Here is a 15,300-nt window from a genome sequence, read left to right as displayed (position 1 = left end):
TCTGGGAGTGGTTTCTGAGTAACTGGGATAGGTGGGAATGTGAATTTGTGATTCACAAATCACACACACACTGAGGAGCCGTCTCAAAGGATGGGGTTTTGTCCCATTAAAATTGGTGGTAGGGAAAACGGGAAAATGAGCAAAACCAAGCCAGCCACTAAATTCAGCAGTCTTCTGTCCAGGCACAGGCAGGACAAGTTTATGCAGATCTACAGACTCCCTTTTAGATCGTTTCTTGATCATTATTATTATTATTATTATTTTCCCCAAAGTAAAGAGCGAGTTCAGTTAAATTTGAAGAGAAATGCTGGTTTCAACCCAAAAATAGCAATCTGCTCTAAAAATCTGAATCATGTCTTGTCTGTTTTTTTGATACTTGTTGCTCATGTGTCTAATCTTCCGCAGAGCAGAGCTGCCTGCCTGCCTTAGTGATATCAGCTTGATACCATCCCCGTGGCAGTGCCAAGTGACATCGTAAGTTTAGGAATTGCTGACAGCAGACTAAAGCCGACTCCAGATGGAATATTTCTCCCAGGGACAAGACTAAGATCAAAACCCAACACAAAAGTATCTGAGTCACTTGTAATAACTCCGTCAGAGTTGGAGGTGCAAGGAACGACCCCATCAGGCTGCCTTGGGCTGGCTGCCAGGCTGGGGAGCAGGTACACGTGCCGTGTAGGGCGACTTAATGATTCCATGTCCAGGTAAAGTTGGTTTTTCCTCTACGAGAACGAGTCGTGTTCTGCACAACAGCCGAGGCAGGATGCACCCTTGCAGATCCCTGGTGTCGGAGACTGTGGCTCATCTGGACGTTGCTCGCTGACGGAGGGGAGCATGCCCACACCTGAAACTTGTCTCAGGTTTTGGTTGAGCTGTGTTTTGAGAAATGCAGCAACTGTTTTATGGCCTTTATGCCAAGACTTTGTTATTGCACTGTGAGTTGTTCTCCTGGCATTACATCCTCATGGAAAAGCTGCAAATGAACGTTTTCCAGCCCAGCATCCTGGTTGCTGTGCCTTGGCTGGGCTTGGTGGGCTTGCCTCGCTCATGCTGGGCCATAGGAGCTCTCTGGCAGACAGAAAAACTTCAAACAAAGCATTTCCATTTCTCTCATTTCCTCTCATCACCTTTCCTTGGCTTTTCCAGTCTCCTTTCAACACACAGGCAGAGCCTTACCTTGTGTTGTGGGGTTTTTGGAGACTAATGGCTGTTGTAAGGCACGTTGGTGACGCCAGAAACAGGCTGCTGAGTCCCTCTAAGGAGTGCTGAAAGGCTTAAATAAGCAGATACTTCTAGAATTTTTCCTGAAGTAATTTAATTGAGCTTTTGGGCTTGGACAGTTGGACACCAGCCACAGGCTCAAGGTGGGCAGCAGTGGAGCTGGAGCTTGGGGATGTCAGAAGCCACTTTGGTCCGAAGGCTGGAGGTGCAGGGGTGGGTGCCTGTGTTGGGAGCAGCGGGGGCTGTCGGGCTCGTTGGAGCTGGAGGGACTGCAGCGGGTCATCTAGTCCATCCTTCTGGTCAAAGTGCAGGTGCCGGTGAAGCCTGGTGTGCCTTGGTGAGTTGGTCCCCCAGGGTCCAGCTGCACCGAGCTCCTCTCACCCCTCAGAGCATTTCCCCATTTCTGAGAATGGATGTTTAGGTATCTGTGCGTTCTACGAGACGAGCTCGGGTAGGTCTCTCTCAGCAGGCAGCAGAAATCCAGCACATCGGTGTGGAACCTTCCTGAAGCAGCAAGGTGTGACCTGCTGATAGCACAGAAACTTTTGAGCTCCCCTTGGGCTCTGCAGCTTGGAGCTGCAGAGGACGGACTGAAGCTACCAGTTGCTTTGACCCTGAGGAGCAGAGTAGCGGAAAGATGTGTCAGTGTGGGTAGAGCGGATGGCAGGGCAGGGTGGAGGGGTAAGGGTATGGCCGTGGATCAAATCCTCCTGTTTCAGTAGTGTCTTTTCCAAAGAACATTTCATGACAAACACCAAACACCCAGGTGCTGTACAGTATTTCATTGTTGCAAATATAAGTCATTTTGACGTGAAACACCTCAAATTAACCTGCAACATTTCAAGTGCGGGCAGGTTTAGAAATAGAACCCAAAAGCCCTGCATACCGACCCCTCTGCCGTGCACATTACGCGCAGTCCTCCTTCTATATTTGTAGCTTACGTTTAAAACCCACATGGATCTGATTATAGATTTTGCAGAACGTTCTGCTTGTGGCAGCGAGATGATTTTTCTTTTAACTCTTGGTGTCTCTCCACCCCAAGAGAAGAAAACTGAACCATAATGTGGAACAGAATAGAGAATTAATTAAATCCCCCAACATTAACAGTGTTGCAGTTGGAAACCCATCAACACCTCGTAATCAGCCATCCCACAGAAATGTACTTCAAAGAAAAAACAAGCTACGTCAGTTAGAAATAGACTCCCACCTTCTGCTCCGACTCCTACTGGAAGCAGCAGAGCATCGAGCCAGTGGAGCTGAGCTGGAGCGCACAGAAAGTTGGGGAGAGGAGGGAGGGACCACAAAGTCTAAAATTACTACCCAAGACGAGCCGAAGGCAGAGCCTGCGCCTGGAACTATTTTCAGTTTGAATGTGTCTTTTCTAACCCACCCATACTTTCTGAGTTAATGGAGCACGTTTTGTCAGGGAAGGACTCTCGGGTGCTGCTTCCACCCACCTGTGGTGCTGGGAGCATCTGTAATACTGGGAGCGAGAGAGAAGTTTGGGTTTGCACAAAGACCCTTGCTGGTAGGATCAGTCTTGGCCACAAACAAAGCCCAGAATTCGTGGTTTTCTGGGAGAACGGGTGAAAATTTTCATACCGGGTTTGCCTTCCAGTTGTTTCTTTGGTTTCAAAGATCTACGGGCTAAGGTGAGATACTGAAAAGGGGAATCCTCTGTCTGAATGGTGCTGCTGTGTGCTTGTTCAGACAGAGAAGACCCACAAATCTGCCCGACACCCAGGGTGGCAGCGATCTGTCCCTGCCTCCCGCTCGGTCCCGTACGTGTAGTCCCGGTGGAGTGAGCCAGGGCGGGTTGCAGAGGGTCTTGGCAAGACGGCACGGACCCGGAGAGCAGGAGAGCGGGGCTTTCTCTGGGTGCGTGCTGGGCACCCGGCTCGCAGCCTGCGGTGGGGAAGCCCGTGGGACGCCGGGGGGAGCAGGGAGGGCTCTCCATGACCAGGCTCTTGGTCCTTTGCAGCCACCCCGTGGGCACCAGCCGTGCATGCCTGTAGGCGATGGCGCGCTCATTGCAGTTCTCGCCCGGTTTCACTCGCGGAAAGTAATAAAAGCTGATTATTTCCATCCTATTCCATAATGTTCCGAGATCTTGCCGGGGAAGACTTGACCTTTGAAGTTAACTAAAATGACAAGAGCTCAAACTGCCCTGACCCAACCAGTTTTCTTTGCTCGTTTGGCCTGCCAGGAGGGACGTTTGGCATTTCAGGCTCCGTTGCTCCGGTGCCCAGCGGGAGGACCTGCCTCGGGACGGGGGGAGCTCCGTGGGGAGCGCGGCGCCTTCCCTTCACTGTTCTTCTCTCTCCTCCAGCCCTGACGGCGGCGGCGGGACGCGGGAAGCTGGATGTCTGCCGGCTCCTCCTGGAGCAGGGCGCCGCAGTGGCCCAGCCCAACCGCCGCGGTGTCATCCCGCTCTTCAGCGCCGTGAGACAGGGCCACTGGCAGGTGAGTGGCTCAGCGCGGTGCCTGGTGTCCGCGCTCGGGCCGTCCCGTGTACCCGCCAGGATGCCGGGTGCAGGAGGCAAGCCCTGGTCTTCTGAGGAGTGATGGGAGCAAGGATGCTGATGCTTCATGCACCCGTGCTCTCACTGGCTGCGCGCAGCTTTTGCTTAAGTACTGTGTTATCTCACCGTTGGGGAAGCAAATGAGATGCTCTTGACTTAAAAGGTCATTTTTCCTGTCGTTACACCTCTGTTGCTCCTCCTGTGCCCTGACCTTGCAGCAGTAATCCCAGAGGGCACCATGCCCCGGGGGGTGAGTTTTCACGCCACGGGGACCGCGCTGCTCATCCTCGGCTCTGGTTCCCACCTGGTCTCTCCATACAGCGCTTGGTCTCGCTTTGTGTTGCAGATTGTAGACCTCTTGCTCACGCACGGCGCTGATGTGAACATGGCAGATAAGCAGGGGCGGACACCGCTGATGATGGCTGCATCCGAGGGGCACCTGGGCACGGTGGAGTTCCTGCTTGCACAAGGTTAGAGCACGCAGCTGGAAGCGTGTTGGGGACCAGCCCTGGCACGTCCCACCGCACTGGCTCCTGCACAGCTGGGGTCCGTCGTGTCAGGCTGGGGGCTGTAATCCTGCTGCTGGAGCGGGCAGTGGGGCAGGTTCTCAGCAACGTATCCAGCTTCTTGGGGACAGACTAGAGTAGCCCTAGCGTTAATCTTGGCCATGCGTTTTGTTGTCTGGTTGGTGCTCACGGCCTCCAAACCGCGCATTTGAGTTGGAAAATGATCTAATGAATCGCAGGTGCTTTGAGCATTGAGTTAAGAACATGCCCTTGAACCATGCTTGGAGCTTTCACCTTAGAGAAAAAAACAATCAACAAGTGATGCGACTGAGCTGTCAGCATCGCCACGGAACAGGCAGGCAAGGCTTGGCCGCAGGACCAGGGCTTGGGACACGTTTTAATGCTTCCATTTTTCGTGCTAGTGTTGGTGGCCACGTGTTTGACACTGCATCAGCAGGAGGGTGAGGCCCCAGCACAGGCAAGGCTTCGGTGTGTTTAGTGAAACCAGAATCGTTCCAAAGCTTTCACTCACAGGTTGGCTTTACTCAGCGCTTTCGGTATCTGGTGACTCCCTCACAGGAGCATGTTTCAGTTTTGCTCATTTCTGCTGTTCGTGTTTGAGGTGAGTCACCCCGACACGCTGCCTGCAACCTGTGTGAACACGACTATTTCTTATTTTGGTAGTTCCTTAGAGAGGCTTCAGGGGGGGGTTGGTTTTTTGTGGGGTCGTTTTGACAAATAGCCAATGTTTGTTTGGTTTGGTTGGGTGATTTTCCTTTTTTTTTTTTTTTTTTCCTTTTTCCTAGAAATAGCATTTAATTCTTGTATTGTTATTTGATATTTTTATTTCAGGTAAGATCCCTCTTTGGGAAGGGATATTTTCTTCATATCGTAAGTGACTGTGTCTGACCTCTTAGCCAAAATGTGAGACACTTGAATATTCTGCATAGTAGTTGTAAGAATATTTTTTCGCTGTCGAATTGCCAGGCTTCCAAGAAGTTTCTCATTGCCCATCTGTCCTGCATGCAGGCCAGTGGGATCCTTGCTGTTCAGTGCTGTAACCTGCATAGGGATGTGACAAAGATCAGTTTGAGGGATGAGTTTCTTACAAATTAACTCAATGAATTCTTTTCTGCGGTTCTAGGTTTTCAAAAATTTCAAATCGACACTCTCCGTGTTTGCGTTGTAATGTGGCTCCTCTTGCAGCTTGGCTGAATCTATGTAGAAGGCTTAAAATAAGCAAATGTGTTTTTTTGCCAGACTTGTGAACTGTGCATGTTGCTTAAGACCAACTGGTTCAGTGGAGGATGAAAGTACCAAATAATCTGATCTTGGCTATGGGATCACCAGCAAATGCACGTAACGTTTCCCTGGCTCTTTGGACATGAAAAGCCCAAGAAGTCAAAAATACAAAAATCTTTTTTTACTTTAAAAGATCCGTTCTTCTGAATAGTGTAATAAGCTCCACTAAATGTGCTATAGCACATGATCCTGAAAAGTTAGTGCAAGCCTGGGCAGAGTACAGTGATAGATGTTATATTTTAATTAAAATGGCTTTGACAATCCTGTTCAATGTTTCATTAAAATCAAAGTGTGTGAATCATAAGCCATAAGCATTAATTAGTGTGTTGCAAAGCAAATCTCATTTGACTGTACTTGATTAACACAGTCAGCGTTAGTAAACACTTCTTATTAACAGAGTTGCAGTCATCAATCAATTTGAAATCCAAATTTTTGGAGTTACCTACTGCTCTTGCTTAATACCCAGAAGTAACGGACGTGTGAATGGTGAATTAAACTCCCCAGCTGCTGCTAGAGCTGGTATTTGTACAAATCTGTGTTACACAAAGCAAAATATGCTCATTCCTTTTGGAGATGCTCATTCCTTTTGGAGAGAGCTTGATTCTGAACCTCAATTTTCCACAAAAATCAATCCCTCGATGGTTTTGCTGCCTTGGAGCACATGGTACCTGTGGATCCTGCTCCTCGCCCCCTGCCTTGTGCCTCTGACACATGCCACCGAGCCTGGATCCTCAGAACAGAAAAGATCCGACCATCCCGGCTGCTCCCTTCTTCTCTTTGATGCTCCAAGTGTCGGTCATTTATTTTTTTTTTCACCAGCCGGCTCATTGCTGCGTGGCATGCCTGCTGGATGACATATTAAATCATGAATTCTTGCATGTAGCAGGTTCGGGGGTTTTAGGGAAGGAGCAGCCCGGCCCTTCTCAGCAGCCAGCTGGGGTCACCCAGACAGAACCTCCCCCACTGCAGCAGGGGTCCATCCCATGAGGTCACCTTAATCCGCTGGCCCTCGGAACCATCCGTTGGGTTGACGTCAGTGCCTCAGCACTCAGTAGGACGGGGATCCCCGAAGGAGCGGAGGATGCCTTCAGAGTCGAGCAGAGGTTCGTGCTGCCGCGGGGGTTGTGCCCAGCCCGCCTCGCAGCAGCGTTTTGGCATCTCCAAGCGATGTGCGTTCTCCACTGGCTTAGACCTTCAGCTCGCGTTGCTGCAGTGATACCCCCAGCCTGTACCCCGTGGGATGGCGTGTCTCTTCCACTGGACCAGGAAAAGAGTGGGAAGGCTGAGCGATGATGTGGCTTTCCAGCCTTCCCTCTGCTCGCAGGAGATTTCTCACCAGAGGGAAAACACAAGAGAAGGCTTTGACGGTTTGATTGCAAGAAAGTAGCTGGTGCGAGCAAGAAGGAATGAAATGAGGTTTCATCTTGCTTTGCTATTTTTCTGCATCAATGAAAGTTCTTGAAACCAAGCCAGGCAGCTGGTTCAGTTCCTAAAATGGATGGAAATCTTGCTACGACTATTTTTCTTGACCTTCTGCTCATTCTCTCATATGATCTCTCTTCAGAAATACAAACGCAAAAAAAGGAACAAAAGTTGGCCCGGGGTCAGCGGAGGATCATCGGCAGGGCTTTCCCGGGGCTTCCGAAGGGTCCCTGGGTGCGGTGTGGGCAACGTGAGGGAAGGCTGCCAAGATGTGGGGAGTTTGCCGTGCCTTTGCTTGTGCCTTTGAGCCGCCCTGCAGCCCGTGTCCCCCTGTGGCACACCAGCCGGCCGTGCCGCTCGGAGGCACACGGTGAGCCGGATGCTGCGGCTGGGCTGGGAGCTCTGGGCGGAGGTTTCGGAACATATCCCAGGCAGATGCTGGCGCGTTGTGCTCCTCCGCAAAGGAAAAGTTGTGCAAGCTGGAAGACCTAGCAGTTTGCTAGCATCGGGGCGGTGTTGCTAACTGGGGGATATGTCAGCTGGGATGAATGGGAAGGCTCAGGAAATTCACATTACTCCCCCACTCGCTGGGCTTTCCGGAGGCAGCAAAGGTCTCGTGCCAGGCAGTTTCGAGATTTTATCTACAGGAGAAAAATGCTGCAGCAGGCATTCATCCCGGCCTGCTGGCAGGAGCATCCTGCAGGTAGCTGCGGTTCCTCGGAGGAGCAGAGCTGATAGGGACCTCTCCTGCTCGCCCCAGAGCCCAAGTCCTGCCTGTGCCACGGCGTCAGGAGTTGTCTTCCTGCCACCGTGAGGAGCGTTCGCTTAATGCTGCTGTTCAGCTCTCACATGCGTATCCATATGCCGTATGAAGCAAAACTGACCCGTTGGTATGGCAGCGTGATTTCGTCCTCCAAGAAAATGTCAGGTCCCTCTCTCCTTGGCTTGTGGTTGGCAGTAGTTTATCCCACAACTTCGTATTTATGTTGGGTGAATTTCAAGGAGAAACACTGCTGGAAATTGTGTCAATTTGGGTAAAGGGGAGGGGAGTGAAGAGGGGAAAATCTGTGCTTTTTTAGAAGGACGGAGCTGAATTGACTTAGTTCCCCTTGGTACGCCGTGACCTGCTGAATCAGCAAAGTGGTCTTCATCTCTGACTCACACAGGCTGCAATGGGTTTTGATTAAAAAAAAAAAACCACCAAAACAGTTAAAAAGAAAGATTGATGTCTCAGATGAGGGATGTCAAATCCACCCTGCTGCTCAGAAGATGTTTGCCAGAAAAGCCTACAGAGCTAGGTGCGAAAAAGTTTGCCGCTTGGTGTGAATAAGCTCCTTTGCCACAGTTCCTATCGGTGCATTTGAAGTTGCCATGGAGGGTGGGATCTGCAGTGGGAGAAATGTTAATAGAGTCATTAATAATTATGTAGATAGCTCTCTAAAAATAAGCTGTCATCACTAAGCGGATGGGTGGTTGTATTGTAGTGCTCGACAGCAGAGAGCTCTTTGGTGAAGGGATGCTCGTTCTTTCAGGTGCCTCCATCGCTCTGATGGACAAGGAGGGTTTGACGGCCCTCAGCTGGGCTTGCCTGAAGGGGCACCTCGCCGTGGTGCGTTCCCTGGTGGAGAACGGAGCTGCCACCGACCACGCGGATAAAAACGGACGCACTCCGCTGGACCTGGCCGCGTTTTACGGCGATGCAGAGGTGGTAAGTGGCCTGTAGCGGGTGCAGAAGCAAACAGGCGGTTGATGTAAAAGCCCTAGGACAGCACGGTTGAGCTCGATGGAGCAAGAAGCACATAGAGTCCTGGCCCCCCGTGCGTGCAGGCGCTTCCAAGGCTGAGACCCGGCAGGGGTGGCCATAGCCCGAGCGGCGGAGCAGGACGAGCTCCCGCTGCCCCCAGCACCCCGCGTCCCGCCCCGGGGCAGCGCTGACCCCCCGGCCTCTCGTTGCAGGTTCAGTTTCTGGTGGACCACGGGGCCATGATTGAGCACGTTGACTACAGCGGGATGCGGCCCCTCGACAGGGCGGTGGGGTGCCGCAACACCTCGGTCGTCGTCACTCTCCTGAAGAAAGGAGCAAAGATAGGTAGGGACAAGGGGACAGCCCGCCATCGGCTCCGTGCTCAGGCCCCTCCGAGCAGTGGGGCTGGCTTCCCAGAAAATACAAGCGTAAGAGAGAGGCAACCTCAGCCCCGGCTGCTGCTTCGTGCTCCAAAAGCAGCCGGCGAGTCATGACTGCCTTCTTCTCTTTCTTAAAATGGGGAATTTTTTTTTTTTTTTTTTTTGCTGTCGTATTACTTAGCAAAGTTAATCAATAAACAACTGTTTCTTTGGCAAGGTCTTTCCTCTGGTAATGCTTTTTCTATCTTTACTAGTCTGAGTCGACAAACGTACTGTGTCCATGCATTGCTGTGAGCTGCTGCATTCACTTGCTCTGTGTATGCTTTCAGATCTTAGTGTTACCTGCGCTGCGCCACACAGCTGCTCACGTTACGTTTTCCTGTGAAAGGGGATTTTGCTGGTGCATTGGCTTCTTTGCTGCCTGCCTCTCACAGCTGCTTTTTTCCTTTCTTTTTTTTTTTTTTTTTCACCTTCATCCATTTTTTTTTCCCCTCTCTCCTACAACTTTTTGTTTTCTCCTTTCTTTGAAGGTTGTCAGACGTTACCGAGTCGCCCACGAGGTATATCTCATTGCTGTCAGCATCAGCTTCGATCTGATAGCTTTGTCAGCCTTGCTTTCTCCTGTTTGATTTAGCCTGCATGCGTCCCCAACACCTCTAATCTTTTAATTTACCTCACCTTCGAATAATTTTTTTAATGACTGTTGCAGAGAATAACTTGAACTCAAAAACTAACCTCCTTCCCTCAAAACGTACTGAATCTACTCGTAGAATATTGTTGACTTGTTCTTCACCCACACTAACGAGCCGCCCCCAGATTTTTGCCACCCCTTCCCTCCCGGTGTGAGCCCCTGAGATACCCAGCGGCTCCGCACGGAGCCAGCGTGTCCCCAGCCCAGCACCAGCAGCACTTGGCACCACCTTTCCCCTGTCGTATTTTCCACCCTGATGGATTTTCTACTCTCCACCCTAACGGATTTTCTACTCTCGTAGAAACAACATCTTGTGAAGTTGGAAATCACAATCCACTTAACGCAAAACGCCTATTGACAGTCAAACTGCAGATTTCCTAGTACGCTGCCAGAGATTTTAATTTAGAAATGCTTTTATGTAACCACTCTTGATTTTTTTTTAATTTTTTTTTCCTTTTAAGTAGTTTTGTCGTGTCCCCTCCCCCGAGCTGGTTCCACAACCAGCAGCGCCCTCTGGTGGAAGTGGCTCCCGGCATTCCCGGCCCCAGGTGGGGGTTAGGATTAGCCTTAATGACTGCAAAGGAAAACCAGGACAGTGTGGATGATGTTCATTTAAGTGCGGGAGGAATTGTCAGCTCACTCATTTGGAGCGCTGTGCCCTTTGACCACGCCAAGTTGTTCTCTCCAGCAGAAATTCCCACCCCAGGGTATTTTTTCCACCCAGCTTCCTACCACCCTTGCATTGTATGAGTTTTTTACCCATCATGCATCCTGTACACTGCAGGTCCAGCAACATGGGCGATGGCAACCTCCAAACCAGACATCATGATCATCCTGTTGAGCAAGCTGATGGAGGAGGGAGACATGTTCTATAAGGTGAGGAGGGTGTTTCTGGAAAAGCTGCGCCAGTGCAGCCTGACGTGGTGTGGGGCTTTGGCTGAGCGGTGCTGCAGCCTTCACAGTCCTGCCTCTGCAGACTTCGGTTGTGGTTTGTGGGGCTGGGGAGGGGGCACTGGGTGCCCAAACATATAATGAAGCTGAAGCAAAGCCAAGTCTCTCTGCAGCCTGGGTCTGAGCCAGCACTTCATTCCCTCTCTGGAAATACCAGATCCCAAGTGTTCGTTCGGAGCGCTGATGTCGTTGCATCTGATCTGATGATGCTGTCATTGCCTAGCAGGGTCATTGCGGTGGGACAAGGCACCGAGATAGCATACCCCAGAAAAACTCATGGAAGCAGCTTTTTGCAATGAAAACAGATTGTCAGGACACAGATGGCTTTGTCGTGTCCTTTCGCCCATGGGAGACGTTCCACCGTTACAGTTAGAGAGTCTTTTTTGCTCTGTGTTTATTTTAAACTGATCTTTAAAAGGTGGAGATTTGCACACACACACAAAATGTGCAAGTACAACAATGATTCACTGTTCAGCTCTAAGGGTGAAGCAGAAAATATGCAAAGCTGGCATTGTAACTGGAGTTATCTGCCAGAGATACACGATACAGCTGAGAAACCCGAGTTTACGAGGTTCTAAAGCTTTCTGTTCATAGCCACAAAATTTATGTCTGGGTCATCATGAATTGCACGCGCCCTAGATCCCATCTTGCCCTCTTTCTTTCACCCTAGCTGCTGTGGCTGCCCCCCTCCAGGGCACAGAGCATCCCATGCCAAAAATAGGTGCCCAGAATAGCAAAGATGAATCACCCTTTGAAGGTGAATGTTGCGTCCTGATAACTATAAATGGAAGCCAGTTGACAGGCTTAGATGTAGACACCTAATTTTCAGACATCTCAAGTCCAGGGAGGTGAATCTCAGCCTATTTGTCCATCTTCAGAGCCACGGCAGTGCCATAACTTTTCCCTTTGCTATTGCAGAGGCTTCTCTGAGCCCCAGGAGCTCCCCGCAAAGAACCTGCTGTTCTTTGCCCTCCCTGGTGCTTGTTCGGGTGTGGGTGTAGGATTGGTAACCAGGAACGGGTTACCAATCACCCAGCTCAAAAGACCATCCATCCAGAAACCAGATGGAGCAGTATCAAGCCAACATAACACCATTCCTGCCGCAGTTCCCCCTGTAGCGTGACAGCTCTGCGCCAAGTGGGAGAGCTCAGCTTGCACGAGGCACCTGCAGTTCCAGATCAGATGTTCCCTTGGTCAAAGGTTCTGGCTTTCCTTTCTAGAAAAGGGCTAAACGGTGAATCTGTGTTACCTTAACCACCTAAAACGTTCGTGGGGCTGGTGAGTTCTCTGCAGGGAAGTGAACTCAACCCAAGGATGTGCTTTGACATGTTCTCCTTCTATTAGAAAGGTAAAGTGAAAGAGGCTGCCCAGCGCTACCAGTATGCTCTGAAAAAATTCCCCAGGGAAGGATTCGGAGAAGACCTGAAAACGTTCCGCGAGCTGAAGGTGTCGCTCCTTCTCAACCTCTCCCGGTGTCGAAGGAAAATGAACGTAAGTCTCCCCGCTCTTGCTGGCCTCGCACACAAGCTGCCCGTTCTCTGCCTGTGCACAGGGACGTGTCTGTCCCGTAACTGCGCTGTGACCTCCGAGATCTCTCCTCGGTGTAACCTGGTTGTCTTTCACCCAGCACTGACATTTTAGAATTCAAAAGGAGTAATGGTTTAATGTGCATTTCTGATGATTAAAAATTCATTGCTATGTTTATAGCTCTTTGAATTTTTTATTACTCCCTTTTGATGATGATGTGAATTGGGGGTGGAGGCATTTTCCAGATTTCTAGGGCAGCGCTGAGGGAGGAGCTAGGAGGTGTGCTGCTTTGAATGCTAATTAATTTAAAACGAAGGAGCATATGCTTAGGGGGCTAGCACTTCCCCAGGGCAGTGACTCATCCAGAAACACCCCCACATACTCCCTCTCCTCCCAGAACTGCCAGATCACTGTCACTCTCCTTGCTCCAGTCAAGCAGCATCTAGTGAGCGGCTCCCGCGGGATGTGTCCTGCCCCAGAGCCAGCAGCTCCCGCAGGATGTGTCCTGCCCTGCGGGATGTGTCCTGCCCCGCAGAGCGGTGCCAGGCTCGGCAAGTGACATTTCCTCCGAGGCCATGAGCCAGCACAGGTTACACTGGAAGGGAAGGGGGTTCTGTGACACCTTCATTTCTTTAAGCTGTGAGGGAGGAAGGTGAAAAGCAACAGAAGTAAAATCTTAATGCAGGTGAAGAAACACCACAGTTTGGAGAAAAAGTGTGAACCTGCTCTTTAAACAAGCCAACTGGCAGCTAAGCCTGTGCTTTGAGGACAAGGGCTTTGGATTATTGTTAACCAGGGAATCCCAGGTTTCTGGGATGCTCCTGCAGTTTTTGCACCTATAGATGAGACCATACAGGTACCAACCTCTTGATTACATTCCCCGCGTAGTCTGTTAGGCAATACCTCTTCAGTAGCTGCTACTGAAGGTACAAACAGTGTGAGCTTCCCCAGGCAGGGTGTCCAGGCGGCAAGAGTTTGCTGTCTCAGTGTTTGAAGAGATCAGGAGTGCTCTTGGGTCCCTCCTCCCAGAACTGCTCCGGGTCATGGCCCAAGCCAGCAGTCCAAGGCGAGGTTTGGATGCGAAATGAAGCCCCCCCGCTGGGAAGAGGTCTCCTTCACAAGTACTGAGCTGCAGCGGAGCTTAGTGGTAGGTGAAGCATTCAGGACAGGGCGCAGGAGGACGGCCGGCAGGGTTTGACCCATAGCCGATAGTCTGAGCTTGTGGCACTGCCACTCGAAAGCACCCAGAGCTGTCTCCATCCCGTGCTGCCACCCCCTCCCTCCCCACTCCCTAACCAGTCTCCCAGGCGAGGTGTAGGAGAGAGGCAAGGACCAGTGGAGTGGGTGGCACTGGCAGGAGACCTTTGCCAGGCAAGTCCTGTTTGTAGCTGCTGAGATGTCCTAGTCCCTTCCTTCACGTGCACTTGTACTCGGCCCCTTCAAAGCATGTCAGTGTGTTGCAGAGTGGGAAACAGAGGGCGTGGGAAAGGCTTCCCATGGCTTTCAACTATGGAAAAAAATCCTTCATGAGATTACATTCCAGCCTCTGCGAGACCAGATGTTTCCTCAAGGCTGTAGGTTGTCGGAGGGGGATTGCATGCACTTGTTGGGGACACAGTCAATGAGAACGGAGCCAGTGGCACACCGGGCTCTCTGGGTGCTGACAGCATCTGGCGTTACAAGAGGGTTTGGGGGCTTTGGATGTGCCATCGTAGCTCTCTGGCTGTAAATGATGTTGAATCTGTGTGAAAGAATCCGGTACCACCAAGTTTTCCATGGTATGTGCAAAACCAAAAACCAAAAGTGAATGCCCATATTAAGTTTGGTTTTTTCCCCAAGCTGTATATATTTTTATTTCTATATCTATTCAGTTACTTATCTGCACACCTATTGTAATGACAGGATTTTGGAATGGCGGAGGAATTTGCTACTAAAGCACTGGAGCTGAAACCGAAATCTTACGAAGCTTACTATGCAAGAGCAAGGGCCAAACGCAGCAGCAGGTGAGGAGAGAGAGAGAAAAGTGCGAGGGGCTGGTCTCTTCGGTGCCACATCGATGTGGGCATCCGCCGTGCAAAACCGTACCAGTGTCCCCATGGGAAGAAATGGCAAAGGAACGTTTGTTAATGAAATTACAAACCTCTCAAACTCCAGAGTAACACCCTCCCTCGTTTGGTAATTTCTGGAGACAGCTGAACGCAAACGCGTTGAGAGGTTCGTCTTAGTTGAACTTTGTCTGAACGTCTTACTACACTGGAAACCTGACACCAAAGTTGAGTATTCTTTTTAAAAATACACTTTAGTTCAACCACTGCTTGGACTGGAAGCAAAATATGACTCATGGAAGCCCTGTGGCCCATGTTGTGCAAGAGGGCAGGCTTATTCATCACGGTGATCTCTCCTGGCTTTAAGAGCTGTGAGTCTGTGTGTCCTGCAGCACTTTTTGCGAGGCAGGAGCTGCTGCCCAGCTGGGCAGTGACGGTGCGGCGCCAGCCCCTGAGCCTGCAGCTGCAGCTCCTGCTCCCAGCACTGCAGCCGGCTTCCAGGGAGCCGCGGCACTGGGATCTCTCTGCACCTCCGACGGAGCCCAGAGGATTCCCTGCTTAATCTCCCCGAAGGCTAAAAGATGGGAGATCACGTTCATTTCTAAACCCATCAACGCCGTTCCTCAATGAGCTGGAGGGCTTGCTCTGAGCCCTGCGCTCCAGGGCTGGGCGCGCTGTCGTTGCGCACGTCTTGGTTGTAAACGGCAACCAGAACGCCTGGCGTGGCGGTGCAGAGAGTCACCAGTAGCCGGAGGAACGTCCAGCTCACCTGTGCCAGTGCGGTAGCTCAGCAGACCCCCCCCTTTGACCCTCCTTGCTGGAGGCGATGGGTGGGAGTGGGCTCCTGGCCACGGTGTGGGGGGCAAAGCCGTGCCCTTCTGTGGGGCAGAGGAGCCCCCCCAGCCGTGCCGCACCGGCCTCACGCCTGCCCTGCAGTGGGTTCCCTCCCCGCTGTGTCCGGAGCCCTTGTAAGGAACCGGAGGAGCCGG

General features: G+C 51.2%; 1 protein-coding gene across 8 annotated transcripts in view; it reads left to right on the top strand.

Annotated features, from left to right (window-relative positions):
• Window positions 1-15,300, top strand: part of TANC2 (tetratricopeptide repeat, ankyrin repeat and coiled-coil containing 2) — a 247,598-nt gene that overhangs the window by 223,583 nt on the left and 8,715 nt on the right. For 6 of the 8 annotated variants that reach the window (XM_055697501.1, XM_055697497.1, XM_055697495.1 and 3 more), the window contains 8 exons: window positions 3,551-3,684; window positions 4,090-4,213; window positions 8,506-8,681; window positions 8,930-9,062; window positions 9,628-9,657; window positions 10,573-10,664; window positions 12,084-12,230; window positions 14,169-14,269. In XM_055697501.1, coding sequence (XP_055553476.1) covers window positions 3,551-3,684; window positions 4,090-4,213; window positions 8,506-8,681; window positions 8,930-9,062; window positions 9,628-9,657; window positions 10,573-10,664; window positions 12,084-12,230; window positions 14,169-14,269 — 937 coding nt within the window. The remainder of the gene's footprint in view (window positions 1-3,550; window positions 3,685-4,089; window positions 4,214-8,505; window positions 8,682-8,929; window positions 9,063-9,627; window positions 9,658-10,572; window positions 10,665-12,083; window positions 12,231-14,168; window positions 14,270-15,300) is intronic. The other 2 variants (XM_055697500.1, XM_055697494.1) reach the window with 1 other exon arrangement.

Source organism: Falco cherrug, chromosome 20, assembly GCF_023634085.1.
Source record: "Falco cherrug isolate bFalChe1 chromosome 20, bFalChe1.pri, whole genome shotgun sequence".
Taxonomy (NCBI): domain Eukaryota; kingdom Metazoa; phylum Chordata; class Aves; order Falconiformes; family Falconidae; genus Falco; species Falco cherrug.
Note: the sequence above shows the minus strand (reverse complement) of the source record. Positions and strands in the feature narration are given on the sequence as shown.